Source organism: Pyxicephalus adspersus, chromosome 5 (assembly GCF_032062135.1).
Source record: "Pyxicephalus adspersus chromosome 5, UCB_Pads_2.0, whole genome shotgun sequence".
NCBI classification, from domain to species: Eukaryota; Metazoa; Chordata; class Amphibia; order Anura; family Pyxicephalidae; genus Pyxicephalus; species Pyxicephalus adspersus.
The window spans coordinates 106,389,850-106,405,948 of NC_092862.1; the positions used below are offsets into that span (position 1 = coordinate 106,389,850).

The window sequence follows — 16,099 nt, forward strand, 5'->3', positions numbered from 1 at the left end:
GTTCCTCTACCTGTATAAAACCTTAAGGGATGCTAAATTTGAAAGTAACATTTAATCATAACATTATGGACTGTAATATAACAATTTATGTTACCATATGGAGATGTGGTAATTGAAATTACCTCCAGAAATACAAACACAGAGTATCATTAATCACCAGCCCCCACATGTATATTAATTAAATGTCTTCATTTGACTAATACCTACCGTTGGTTGCATAACATATGGCGGGTGAGGCATCCATGATGTACTTTGCACCTAGGTGATAAAGAAATACTATTAGGTTGAGGGTGCAGAGCATGAACATGTTTGATTAATGCCTTGATAATAATCCATTAAAATGATTGGAAACCTAATTTCAAGCTCTAAGCACAACCTTGACTACGAAGTTGACATGAATAATTTTCCACATGTGCTGTTAAATTCTACAGTTACATTGCAACCAATAATTTATTTCTATTATCTTCCAACATTAAACGGAAAAACTTTACACAGTAAAATATATACGGTAATAAAAAGTATCACATTGCAATAGTTTCATTGAACAATTTCAGAAAGTTTTTAACATCTCGTTTTGGAGCAAAAAATTGAGTTATTCAGCAAATACCAAAGTTATAGTGTACTGAATGAATGGAAACACAACAAGTATAGTCAAAGGATTAAGTGCTTACAATAAACATTGTTTGATATAATACTTGGTATAGTGGTACACAAAGTCAATATATGCCTCTCACTCGGGTAAGGTTTAGCAGCTATTCTAAATAGTGTCTGACTCTTGTGTCACCTAAGATAGAGAAAATATCCCCAGCATTACAGGGTAGCATTTGATGGTTATGGTAGATCTAGGTGCTATGTAAATGGGAGCACTGAGGGGCAAGCTTGTGTAAGACTAAATCTAAATGTATGTTTTTATAATAAAACTGAATTCTTAGAGAGAGCTGTATGTGCAGTTATTTGGTTGTATTCTTTTATATATATCTACATCAGCTTTATGTTCAGGCAGGAACACAAATATGGGGATACTCAGGAATTCCCTGTTCCGCCATAGGTTCTGCCATCTTCTCCTTTCTTTTCTTACACATTCTGATCTTTAGCCATCTGGCTGGGATTGACCTGGGTGGGATGACACAACTAGATCATTTGGTCCTAGCACCCTAAAGAGAAGCTGGGATTATTGGGTATCCCTAGCAACAAACGCTCAGCTGTGAAATCAGGCAGGTAGGAATGCTTTCATCAGAAACGACATTACCTGCCCCTTTCTGCAAAAGGGACCTGCCTGATGCAAACATTTTAAATTGGAGCTTTAGTACCACCTTAAGCTACCCTTACAGACTAAGTTTGATACAGACACTACATGCAGCTGGAAATGATCTTTCTTGGTCATTTCTAGTGACAGTAGAATGGACAAACTCTGTACACACAGCTCTGCTCAGTTATATAGAGAACTGTTGGGGTCAATGAGCAAGAAGCATTCCCCTGGTGTCCTCCTCCATGTAAAAAGAGGTACGTTGTCTGGTAGATCGCTAAATGGTGTCGGGGGACCACTGTACACAAGATAGATTTTTCTGTACATAGCTTTACATTCACCTATCAGGTTATGTGGATTGTAATGTCTCATAAACCAAGTCAAGAGCAGAGGTTAAAATTACTATAAATGAATGTTGCCATCAGGATACATATACCTGGGTTGGGAAATATACTAATTGCAAGGATTAGAAAATATTTACTATAGAAAATATATGAAAAAAAACAATGCACCAGATACATACAGGTGATGTTACAGTCATAAAATTCAATTTACTTTGGGAAGGCTTTTAGAATACAAAGGCATACAGAAATTTGAAATATGAACTTACGCATAGCTAATCTAACATCTTTATCATTCTAGTAATGAGGGCATATAACATTAAATGAAAAAATCTAATTATACCTTTACCATTAAATTTTGACTTTTTACTACTTCAGTGATTCAAAAAACTATATATAAACCAACATAAATCCAGTTTCCTTTTTCATTTTATGACAAGCAGCATATCATTGTTTATTGACTACTGCTCTATTCTGACATTAAGGATACTAAAGAAGTGATAATTAAGAATATGAACATCAAATGACAGTCTAATTATTTGTTAATGACAAGTGATGTTAATTGCCTATACTAATATACTCCTCACTTTGCAGAGTGTTAAATGTTTTTTTTTTTTTTAACAATTCCTAATTTCATTTCAGACAATGAACATTTTTACTACAAGCTATTGAGTTCATATTATCCGGAACATTTTCATATATTTGAGCAATATATCTCTACAGATTAATGGTGTTGCTATGTAAACAAGTTTGAAATTTTCAGTTTTGATCTGATTTTTAAAACTTACAGTCGTTTAAAATAGATGTTAGTATGTATGATGTTTTTAGGTCCTCCCTTTGGTATGTTCTTAAGATTCTTTGATGTTATCCAAGCTACAACATGTGTTTCCTTTTGACTTCTTCATTTTGAGCTGGGGATTTGTTGTACATATATATTTTTTTTATCACCTTACTTCATTTAATTTATGTTTAGTTTCCCCTGTTCTCTTTCTATTATGTTTGATTATTGTATCAATTTAGTTTAAGTATATATCACTCTTTTTTATACATTGCTGCTATTTTTCTGTTCTAAATCTTTGTATGCACTTAAAATCCAATAAAACATATTAAAAAATATATGATAAGATATACATGTTTTAATTAGCTTATAGAAAATTTACTGAACTTGTCCAGTCCCATGCAAAAAAATACCTTTGTTTAATTCCTCTACACTTTTTTGGTGGAATACTGAAAAATGTACCTAAAAGTAGCCTTATTTGTATCTTTTTATATCTCTTATAATCAGCTAGCCATGTCATCTGTGGAATAATTCAGTTACAACTGTCCATCTTTTTAGTTGACATACAAAGCACAGAAAGTATGGGCATTTATACTAAATTTTTGTAAAATCACAAAATGTAATAATTACATACATCATCATTTAATATGTCATTTTTTTAGACATAAAAGTAATTTTACACTTGGCCAAGTTTATACAACCATACAGTGACTACATTAATGATTAAAATTAGTGGTCCAGAATTTTAAAGGAAAATGTGACAAAGAATTATTCACCACTATACACAGTTGAATCTTTTAATCATATACCTCAAATTAATATATTGTTATTCTGCCATATGTTACTAGGAAAAATCCATTATCTTTACCATACACAGACACTTTAATAATGTAAGTAGGTGAGTAAGTTTTAAGAAATCAAAGGAAATTTAGCAGAAAAAAACATTACAAAAATAAATAACCTGGCATACATCTGGTACAAACTATAGTTTCTACCTACTGTGGGCAGAAATGACTTTTCCTACACTCCAAGTAACTCATTGTAGAAGCCATAACATAATAAAGGAAGAAGGCTTCATGTTGTGAATATGGTACATTAATGAAATGCTTAGCTTCACTAAATCAGCCAAGTGCTGCTTCAATGATGCTGTAATAAGGACCCAACATAAATAAAGTTTTATACAGCATTTCATTAATGTGCCTGTGGCAGTCCAGTATATTGACAGTCAGGATTGGAAGCCTTGGGACTTTCATACATTAGGCTGATTATGGCAATTTATAATGTGAAATGATAAAAGTAAACTGTGTTCCTCATTTCCGTGTCATACTCTTAAAGGCAAAACAGACAGTATTTGTAGTGAGTATACAGTACATAATTAGGTGTATTTTATAAAGATGTATTCTTTTCTGCTGTTTTTAAGTGAAGAAGAGACACAGACTAGAATTTATCTTGTTTTGGCCTGACTTCAGCAAAGTGAATTATAATTATCTGGTATAAAGCAATTTTTGAATGTATGTTAACATTAGAGGAACATGCTTATGCATATTAAATGTAATTACCACTATTACTTTGGATATACAATACAGTGACTGAAAGATCATTGTTCAGACTGCACAACTGCTGCAAATGAAATAAGGGATCGACTTTTATTCAACATATAGTTGATAAACTTAGTCGATTTGTTTAATGTGCCAAATCTATTCCAGGTTTGCTAAATCACACAGGTTTTTTGCCATCGCTGCATCTTTGGAAGTATCTTTGCTGCCAGCTACACAGCGGACTTCCACTTATAGCAAAAAAGTGGACTTATGTGCACAAATCTTCAAGTTTGCTGTGTATAGTTGTTGATTTTGGCAGAAGCTTACTATCCACTAACAAGTTTAGTTCTGCTTTAATGATAATTTATTGTTATGTTAGCTGAAGCCTTTTATACACTTTTAAGTCCAACAACAAAAAGATAATTTTTTATGATACAGAATACTTCTATTACAATATAACAACTAGAATAGCAAATTAGACATCTGTGACCTAACATTCTCTTGTTCTGATATGATCATTTGGTGCTGAAGATTTATAGCTTTTCTGCCTCTGGAACCATGCTTTTAAACGTGTATTATCTAACATATGATTAGCAAACGTACAAGACATACCTGATATGTTGATACCGGGGAAGCAGCAATAAATGGTGTGATGGTTGTCTGTGGAATCATTCGGTTTGTTGCAATGTTGTAGGGGGGAGAATAAAATCTGAAAAAAAAACAGGTAATTATTTTTTTAAGAAATTGTGACTAAAAGTCTGAACAGACTAGTAAATATCTGGAAAAGAATGTAGGCCTCTCATAGCGTATGTCAGGGCAGACAGCATTTTTTTTTCAAGTTTTAGATTGGGGAAGAATTGTAAACCATTTATACTATTTATTACCACCATGGGCTCTTTTAGAGGTTTCCCCTACTTTCTATGGTTCAAGCATTACTATACTTTACTAAAAAAAAAAAAAAAGCATTGTTTTTTCTGTTTTGCACCCCCCTTACATCTAATTAGATAAAACATTGCAGGAACAATAACAATAAGATAACCGTACACATTTGATAGAGATTCAAACCTTTTCCTACTAAGAACAAATAAAAAAAAAGAAAACATTTTAATTAATAATTAAAGTAATATGATGTGACACTCCTAATCATACAAATACAAAGATTAAAAAACTACTTACCCATTCTGTATAGCTGCTGTTGGATCATATGTAAGTGCCATCCCAGTCTGTATTCAGAGAAAAATAAAATGTATTATACATATTTTAGAAGATTAATAGGCAAGACCTGCAAAAAGCTGACTAAACAACATAATATACATCGAGTAAGTGTGTATGCTTGAGATACATTAATAATGATTAAGAGATCTTCGTGGCAAAGTAGTCACAATTATTCCATTACAAAAGGGGCCAAATTGTGAACCCTTTAGCCCATGGTTAGGGGCAAAAAGGGTCATGTCAACACTTTGTGATTAATTTAAAAAAGCACCTATAGAAGTGCTTGCTGTTTACAAGCTATACAAAATCAATTTGATTTAAAAAAGAATGTGTGCAAATGTGTGAACTTGTCAAATGATTTCCAATATTTCCTACCTACACTCCACGTTCCTTCATCACCCATCTCACCTTCCACAGCACTGAATTGAAAGCCCTGTGTAAGCTCGAAGTTGGTCTGTCTTGAAGCCTATATGGGGCTAATCAGCTTTGACAGTGTTTGGGCCTAGTAACTGGACACTTAGCCATTTTGCACTGCATAGTCGGAGAAGTGGGAGAAAGTCACATGCTTTTCTACACCAGTAAATAATTGGTACTGCCAAGAATTTACTACTGGCAACAAGATGGTCATAGCAGAGGAGCTGGGCTTAGTTTGCATCCCTGTTCTGTCTTTATCGCCGCAGCGCAGAGCTTTCTCACACACCCGGGACATGTATCCCAGGAGGCTCCTGGCTGCTCTTTCTGGGCATGCCTGATCTCAGGTGACTTAGCCAAAAGAGGCAAGAAGACAGACGAAGGTGGCGCAGAATGAAGGAGGATTACAGGATAGTGCGTGACCCAATCGACATCTCCGATGGGATTGAGGGATCTGTGGTAATAAAGGTAAGTGAATTTTTTTATAAGTTTAGTTCTGCTTTTAGGAGAAAAAATCTCAGTAAACTAAAAAACCTAATGCCAATAGAACACAATGCTTAGGATTCTTTTTTATGCAATTGAAACCTGTAAGGGCAGTTGCCTCTATAAAGAACCACCATATATATAAAACAATGTGCCAAATATCAAGGCTAAACATAGCTTAAATGGTACTATTTTAAACTATATCAAGTGTTGTTCATATGAATTTCTTTTTATAACCATTTTAATACTTGGCTGTATGTGTGTTATTACTGTTTCCTGTCTTTTACAGCAATATCAGAAATGATTTAATTAAATTTGCCATTGAATATTTCAGCATGACTTGAGAAGAATAGCAGTAAGATTGAGGATTTTTCTCTACATGAAAAATACATATTTTAAAAAATGGGCTCATATATTATGCTGCATATTTAAGGATTGAGAAAAATACCCTGCATTTTTACCTTGTCAAGTCTATTAAATTAAATTAGTCCCCATCTTCCATTTGCTAAAGTAACACTAAGTCATTTATTATTCTGCCTTTCTGATGTTTGCACACCATTAATGTTTTATAATGATTTGGTATTACAATATAATGTTGAAAATCTCAGCAGCAGAGCTTGGGAAAAAGACGTATATTATAAGCTTTTTATCCATTTTAAAGTCCTTGTTTAATATTTCATGCATTTCTGAAAAACAAATCTTTTTGTTTCATCATTTACCTCATGCTATATATCAGTGCATTTCCAGGTAAATATTTCTCTTTTACAGTAATCTGCCTTCTACCTTTAATCCACAGTTAGTGGAGCCCATTTAGTTTTCTGACAAAGGGGCTCTGCAGCATAAGGCATGCACACATATGGAGGAGGAATGATGGGTATGCAAGAAGGGTCCAGTCTATATCTGAATAAGGTTCCCCTGTTATCTGTAGCTGTAGATCTTATATAGGGTTAAGCTTCAGACTTTCGTTAAAGTTAAAGACTCCTGAATCAAGAGCTTTCAAATTACAGTCACTAAAACATAACTTATTTTATCTAGAGTTTGCCTTTATTAAATTAAATTAATTAATTGCTGAAAGCACTCGACTCACTGCCACTTCACATACCCCAAAATACCAGGGATATTCCTTTGCTGCCAGCAGCTAAACAGAGCAGCAGAGGACCATGATAAAGTCAGTATATAAACTGCTAGTAAAGCAACCCTAAAAAATGAACATGTTGCCTGTCTGCTTGGAAACAACACAGGTTAAAACTAGCTTAAGTTTGCATAGTATTCACAAAATATTTTTCATTGCCATAGTTATAACTTTTACCATACAACCATACAACATGATTCAGTATTGCATACAATTTTGGTATTGCAAACAACAATCATTAATGTAAAAAAGTTGATATTGAATTGATATTGAACCTAATAAAAACTACTGATAACCATGATGACTGATATCAGTTCTTTGACTTGGGAAAATGGATTTGGTCAAATTTGGTTGTTGGCATATATCTAAGAAATGGCTAAATTCATTATTGGGGATATAAATTAAAGGTTACTTAGTTACATACACAAGTCCATTGAGTTCAACCACTAGAGAAATAGATAAACATTCTAGAAAAACTACATATTCTATATAGAAACTTATATGCACGGTGATGATCCAGGGGTTCCCATATGCATTAAAGGACTAGTCTAGCCACCATTTTTGTATTTTTAACATTTTAGTTTTAGACACCCAAACTTACTGTCAATACCTGTACTATATAAATATAACTGAACAAAAATTTTGGGAGATTCACATCTCCCTCTTCCATGTTGTCATTTCCAGTTAAAATGCTGGTTTTATACTTCAGTTAATAAATACTTTAATGCATCGAAGAGCTTCAAGAAAACCATGCAAGAGCAGGGACCCCCAGACACCACAAACTAACAAACAGATATTAGTTAACCTGACTGCTCCAGGGTCTATTTACAGCATAAAATGCATTTGCGGAGCTAGGTTCCCATTCACACCCAGACATTGGAACCTAAATTTCCAAGTTGGATACCTACAGTATATTCTGAACAAGAGGTCATCCAAGAATCAAATGCAGCAAAGTACACAAAAAGGGATCTTTTCAACTAAAGTTTTAGCTTCGAGACACAAGTTTTTGCATATATACAATTCTCACTCTAAAGCACTAAACTGGTGGTCCTAACTAAATACAGTGAGACTGAAAATGCCCCATTGACTTTTTCCTGTTCTGATTACATTTCTGTTTGATTTTATTTGACAATTTATTGAAGTTATTGATTGCACAATTTACAATACCTAAATTCTAGAAGAATATGTTCAGTCTTCTAAGAGGGCATAATACATTGCAACAATAAAAAATAATTTACCTGGTGGCAAATTTATAAAAAATAAGCAGCTCTCTTTGGGATTACAAATTACAAACAGAAATGAGAATATAAGAATATTATAATAATATTATAATAATATTATTTATATTAAGAATATAAAAAACTTGATGGACTTTTATACTCATTTAACAATGCCAATTAGGTTGTCAAGTAAAATATTCTATTTTTTACAATTCAAATAAATCTATTGTACACAGTTGTCTTTTGAAATTACTGAACACAGCAGTTTAAAAATGTATTTTATACAAATCGAAATACAAAAAAAAATGATTGTGTTCTTCAGATATACGAGACACCAAACACCTGTATGCCTAGGACTTCCATTCCCATTCTTTGAAACTTAATAAGGGAATTTTTCATGAATATTTTACCCATCAGAGTCTGAATATTACATTTAGGTTTTGCTTACTTGTCTAGGACCTGCTCATCAAAGAACATGCACACTAGTAAATCAATGTAATAATATTAAGCTTCATGGGTGATTTAGCATTCTGCCTTCACAATGTTGATTTCATCACAGTTTGGTACCATTTCGATAATGATATATGAATTACAGTCTTACTGTTTGAGGTTCTGATCATATAATCCTTTGTGCACTAAAGCACAGTTAGCTTGAAGCAATTGATTGAATTTTAAAGCTCCGAGTCCTCATAATCTGATTTAAATGTTATTCTAAAAATGTTCACAACGTGTTTGTGTCCAAAAGAGCAGAAAATAAAAATAATGCAATATAAAATCTGTTTTGATTTAAGAACACCCCTAGCTGTTTATCACGGGGTTGTTCATTGTGTAGAAATGTTTTTTTTTCTCTGCTCCCATTCTATCATTGGATTATCAATATCAAATATTAAATCACAAATGTCTGACAACCTGTATACTTTCACGAATAACAGGGTAAAAGAAAAAGAAAACTATTTATCTTTATTGTACAGTAATAACTCTGTACTGTATATTGTAATGTATATTGCAGACTTTCTCAACCTTTTAAGGAACCCTTTAAAAAACTTTCAGTTATTCAGGGAACCCCTAATATAAATATTGCATTCACAGCTCACAATACATTAGCATGGGTGCCAGTGGTAGATTATTGGTGTTAGCTAAACTGACCTGAGAGGCACAAATTGCTCAACTGCCCCATTCCAATGGTTTAATCTTATACCATGCTTGCATGGTCAATTACATGGCTCTTGTTGATTGTTTTTCAAAATGTTATTTACTTGCTCCTAGGAGTTGGTTAGTTATTTGTTTCCATTAACTCGAGGCAGGCTGGGAGTTTCATGTCAGGGGAGGGATTCCGCTCTGTGTTTTATACCCAATATCTTTTGTTTTTGTCTTGTAAATTTTGTATCTTTTATAATATTGTATTCAATTGCCTTTGTTTCTAACTAATAAATAATAATAGCTAAATACACAGCTGAAAAGAATGTACATGCATCAGTTTACCTAATAATAAATTGTGTTATCCAACCATTAATTTCAGATATCACAGCTTAGTGAGTGGTCTAACTTTTTGCTGAAGGTAAGCAATTACTGCCTTGTTCACCAACCTGTTCCTTCTCTTTGCAGGACAAGTATGTGTAATTAGTTTGATTTTTCTTTATTTTCTGTGTCATATGAGAAATAACTTTTGAGACAGCTGATCATGTCAGCTCAGATGGTGTTACTCTTCCCCATAATATAATCCAACGTTAAATTGTTATTGATTGGCTGCTTGGGCTTTACAATGTGGAAAAAAGCTAATGACAAGGCAACTGTGCATTTAGATTGTCTGTCCTTGGAAGAAAAAAAAATCTTTTGTATGTTTATCTGAATCAGACAAAAATTGTTATTTGTATTTGTTCACTATTCTAAATTATTACTGGCTTTACACAACCCATGTATTTCAGGGGCATAAATCTGAGCTAACACATCACCCTCCAGATTCCCACAACTCTTTCTCTATCAATAAATCTGTATTTGCTGAAACAAACTGCAAAGCTGAAATAATAAAAAGCAGGGATAAAATGCCAGCTAAGGACAGCTGCAGTATATGAATTTCCTACACTAGGTGGCGCAATGGAATTAAATTGTCTTCAGCCAGCCAAGCAAATATTACTAGGAACATTCTAACTTGGAAGGTGATTAGCACATCCATACATGCATGTCATTGTGAAGACAGAAAATAATGAATACATCACCTGAATAATCAAGAAAATATTCAGATTGGTGTTTTCCACTTATATTATATCATGCATTCACTTAAAATAACAGATAATTGCTCTGGTACTTTGTATCAAAATTGTTTATTTTTAATAAAAGATTTCATTGTATTAGCATTTCAAGGTTACCTTTTGCTTAGTATTTTATTTTATTTTTTTACAAACTCTGTAATTACTGAAATGCTTAAAAGGGGGAACAACAGGAAAAAAATTGGGTAAGATCAGGTAATTGTATGTTACAAGGTAGGGTATACATAAGTTATAAAATAGTATAAAATGTTGTGGTATAATATTACATACTGCAACCTATTGCATGGTTTTGTACTTAAAGCTGATGTTTAATCTGCTGAAAGTTAGCTTTCCCTGATTCCTCAATTTTCTCATCATTACCATGCTAACGACATGTTTGTTTACTCTTTTCCATTTTTTAAATTTATACTTTATTTTATGCCTTGTGGCACTACCACTGGGCTTTTGTGTTATTATATACTCAGTGAACTTTTATCGTTAAAAGCTTGCAAACAACAAACATTAGTGATTTTCATAAAAGCATATAAACATATTTAAATTTATACAAAAAATATAAATATATTTATAGGTAAAAAAAAATACATAAACTGAATATATCAGCATATTCAGTAGCCAAACTTTAACTGAATAATATCACAAAACTTCCCACTCCTACATTGTTCCCAAAGGTCAAAAAGCATTCCTGTCACTCAATGCATGCAGACCTTTTACAAAAATCAGTGATCAAGAAATAGGAAGAAAAACCTAGAGACTGTCAGTTCACCAATGGGGCTTCTGAAGTTCCTCCTCACCCTCATCTAGGTGCCCTGTGGCATCCTGTCTTTCCCCTGAATAGTCCCCACCGCTTGCAGAATATCACTCACCACCACCTTGACATGGAGATTTTTTTCGTCGAAGTGCACTGTGCATTCCAAGTGTAATATCGGACTATTACACTAACTAGAAAAAGTGTGACAAAATCATAATCCCAATGAGTCTGGAATGCTCCATATACCCACTCTGCATAACTCAAGCATTAGAGGAGAAGGATATCTGGGGCCCTCCTCATCTTTTTATAAACCTCTATGTTAAAGGGATGCTGGAGTAAAAAATGGCCTACGGTTTCTACAGACCCCGAGCATTCCACCCTCTGACTAACTCTGTCCTGTAGGGGGCGGTTCTCCCAGACTCCCCTAACATATAGTCTGTTATGGAAGGGAAGCCAGGCTGAATCCCTAAACTACTGATGCAAACTCATCAGTGTTGAGGCTGGGCAATCATTTAAGGTCAGTGACACCCCAAAGACAGACGTAAGGATCCTCTCAAGAAGACTCTTCTCCTCTGCTGTGATTTGACTCTGACAAAAGTAATTTCAAGCACTGGGACACATAAGTGTATCTGACTTGTTGCAGCTTTTATTGCACACGATGGGAGGCTCACAATTTCAAGTGAAATCAAAGAATGCAACTTCAGTACTGGAGAAGGGCATCTTCAACTCTGCAAGCTTCACGATCAGCTTAAATTACTCAGCACAAACTTTTTTGAAAAAGCATTTTGAAAATGAATATCATATGCAGGAAAATACTTCAGGGGGAGATCTTGGCATGAAAGATGAAGAACCTCCCTGCCTTATTGCAAAGAAACATTATTTGAATACTGAATTTAGAACACTGGCTGTAGAATGAACTAGAGGATTATATTTAATAATATTATCCATATACATTTTTATTACTAAAATAGAGTTTTCTATTCAGATTTTTAGAAAATCAGGCAAATACTTGCTGGCATTTATCCCTACAATCCCCCTTTTAAGACCAAGTGAATAAGGAAGAATCCAGTCTTTATATATAGTAAGTCTTAGCTGACCATTTGAATGGGATCGGAGGGACCAGCACAAGGCAGCCCTGTGTGGGTAGGAATGAATAAAATGGCCTTGTGAATGGTTTATAATGGGATCCAGAGTTTTTTTTTTCTTCTTTACCCTAAGACCTGTGCACTCATTTTCCTTTGGCAAAGCATTGGCACAGTTCCTCTCATTTACTACGCTGCAGTTTGTATCTGCAAGGGAAAATCTATAATTGCAAAGCTTTTTATTAAATGACTTATTCAGGAGGCTGATGAGCTGCATGTGCATACTGACATTTGTATGTGATGTCTGAAGGTGACAAGGGGGTGATAACAGTTTCTAACAGGATACTAATGAGTGTTCGTCTGCTGAACAGTGCAATAATCACTTGACGGGATGGCAGATACATCAGCCATGTACACAGGCAGCATATAAAGCAAAAATAAGTGCCGCCTGTCATTTCAGAAACATAAATGGAAATGTGTATCAGAATTATAAATGTACCCAGTGCAGATCCACTAATCATTTCAAATTGTCTGCAGTTGGTCAGGGAGGGTGAATGTTGGCACTTATTGTAACAACTTTGACTGGCTTCACTTTTACTGGATTTGTTGCTATGTGAGAGAAGACATTTCGCAAATGATCTTTTTATAACATTACTTTCCAAATTAATGACTCAGATTTAGCTTGAATGCTCATTAATAAAACACCAAAACTAAAAAGAGTCTTGTGAGCTTGTGTGTAATAAATGCCGAAGTGCACTGAAAAAAGCAGAGGTTATAGAACTCTAAAGCCTGTATGAGCACCCTCATTGCATTGCTTATTCAACAGGACCATAGATAGCATGGGACATATATTACCCCAAGGCAGCCAATTAGAAAATATGTTTTACCTATCTAATATGTGTTAACTGATAACAGATTGCCTAGTATTGTATTTTGGACATCACTACTGAGAAATGCTTGATTAGGGAGCTGAAGAAGAAATTTAGCAAAGATTTTTGCACATTTTAGACAAATAAAGAGATTGCTATTTATTTGTAGAATGTTCTGTTTATATATACCTTTATATAGTAATATTAAACGCACAACACAAAACGCACTACAGGATCACTGAATATGAGATGCTCCAAAAACTGATCTCTGTAGTGCCTTGAATAAATATACACCGATGAACAAATATTCAGCGCTCAATTACCCATCTAGGCCCTCTGTCACTTCTTTATGGCTCTACAATACAATAGGGGTTTCTGGGAGATGTGTAAAGAAGAACAGACCTGCAATCTAATAATACATAAACCGTGTAATCTGTATTCATTTTGTCAGTGTTATATATTGCCCCAACCACTGTCATTTTGCTGGGTTGCTTGGTCTGGATGTAAATATAGGGGAAAGTAATAAATAACAGCGTGTGAAGAAATAGAACAGGAATGCTAGCAGCATAATAAATACAGTCATTACATGTAACAGCTGCATTGTACTGATTTGTAAAAGCCACCCTACTGACCTGGAACTTAAATATGGCCTTTCCTTGGGGCTTGTATGGTTATGAAGGCTTCTCTGGCTTACTCTGTCCCTGGCCCATCCCTTTCAGGTAATGTATTTGCTGATTTAATTTCAGCTTTAAACAGAGAAGATGAGGAGTTGTCTCAAAATGTCTTCCTCTACTGAAGGGTGGGGAATTTTTATTACTATACAAATTGTGCCTGATTTTTTAAAGATAGAGTTTCATGGGTAAACCTGGGTGAGTAAGCAAACCTGAAATGTTCATGGTTAAAAAAAATTGCCAACTAAGAGCAAATGATTTTAAAAAATCCATTCCAGGTTTGCAGGATCATTCAGGTTCTCACATGATAGCCTATTTTACCTAGTCTTGGAATGCTTGAATAAATCAGGCCAATTGTAAAGTGCTCAGTTTTCTGGATAGCAAGAGAAATCTGGACAACCCTACCATAACACACGTAACCAAGATCTGAACAGTGCTCAGCTATTTCATATCTAATATCCAAACTTTAAGACCTTATGTTGAATTTTTGATGCTTTCCACGGTTTGCTGTACCTAAATTTGAACTCTTGTGCTGAACACTTGAACATCTGATCTATGTGCAGAATACCTAATTATATTACAATATGCATGTATTTTTATATGTAACTACTACAAATATTATTACCCGAAGCCAATCAGGCTGTACTGCGAGCACATGAGTCAACAAACTGACAGAAGAAAAAAGAAAGAGTTGACCTCATCACTCCGCTGCTGCACCTTTATTTTCCAAACACAGGCTTTGTGCTGTTTTATATGTGTATTTCTTACCCAATCTGTTCCTAAACAACCATCGTTGACAATATATCTGCAAATCTATTATAACTGAGCTTTCTTCCAAATTACACTGCCTGCTGCTTTTGGAGTTTGAAGCCATGTCATGCATTAGGCATCTGTATTTCAGGATGAAGTATTTGCCAGTTTCTGAGTTCTAAATGCCAATATTATGAAAGAATCTTCCTTACATCATTTCTGACACTTACATACTCTTCTACCTATATCACACTTCTTCTGTTTTTTTTTAGATAAGATGTTCTGAAATGCTGAATTGGATGTTTAGACCCTTCAGATGTAGAATAATAAGCATGGCATCTATAATGCTTTATAGCTTACTATTGGTACTTTAATTTATCTTTCAAGTTTACCACATTTTGTTTTGCATCCTAACATATTTATAGCATCAATTTACAGCCACCAAGGGAAAGCTTAAAATATATAATAGCTGTGCAACTGGCGCTATAATTTTTGTACCACCCTGCCACCCTACATTTAGGCTAAATTATGCCACTTGCTTTCACTCTGAAAAGATCCTTACATGAACTTTTTACCTCTTCCTATGAATACTGATTGCATTTTAAAAGGAATTTTGGCTGAAACTCTACTCTAACCATTTGCTGAAATGCCCAGAAACTAGCTACACATGGATCAGTTTAGAAAGTAATTATTTAAAAATGCTTAAGAACTGTAAAGTTACAGTACGTTGAAGATTAAGCAACAATCCTAGTTAATTTTCAGAGCAAGGTAAGACAAAATACACCAAACGTTAACTTTCATACTAGGCATCTGTATTTACTAAGCCAACTGATGGGAAATGCTGGTGAAGTCATGCTCATATTTACTTGCCAATGAATGCTGTTAAGTCTGGCCCATGCATGGACATTTACATGAGCAATCACTTTTTAGCAGAAAAAGTCTGGGATTTTGGCTTGGATGTGAGTAATACAGTTAAGGGAAAATGGAGTGAAGAATTGCCTTATTATTACAAGGTCATTTAAAGTGAAACTACATTCTTGCCGATGCAAAAAAAAAAAATCCCCAGCAGGTGAACAATAAACAATTTCTCAACAAACTTTATTGCAGGTTTTTATTTTTGTTCTTTTATAACAGGTATTTATGTTTACCTATAAATGTGTGGTCTGTCTTTTTTATTGTCATGTGAGCAATCGTAGTAGTGTTAAATAGTGGATCATCTACCTCCCTTAAGCACTAAAAAAATCTTAAGACTGTATATTAGCCAGCACATGGAGACGAATAAGCTACAAATATATTTAATTGAGGTTCTTAGGCTTGGTTAAAGCAAAACAATAGTTCCGCATTTCAAAAT

General features: G+C 34.2%; 1 protein-coding gene across 2 annotated transcripts in view; it reads right to left on the reverse strand.

Annotated features, from left to right (window-relative positions):
* RBMS3 (RNA binding motif single stranded interacting protein 3) overlaps window positions 1-16,099 on the reverse strand; it is a 340,828-nt gene that overhangs the window by 11,008 nt on the left and 313,721 nt on the right. For both annotated transcript variants that reach the window (XM_072412382.1, XM_072412384.1), the window contains exons 8-10: window positions 5,080-5,126; window positions 4,516-4,612; window positions 208-258 (exon numbers count right to left, since the gene is read on the reverse strand). In XM_072412382.1, coding sequence (XP_072268483.1) covers window positions 208-258; window positions 4,516-4,612; window positions 5,080-5,126 — 195 coding nt within the window. The remainder of the gene's footprint in view (window positions 1-207; window positions 259-4,515; window positions 4,613-5,079; window positions 5,127-16,099) is intronic.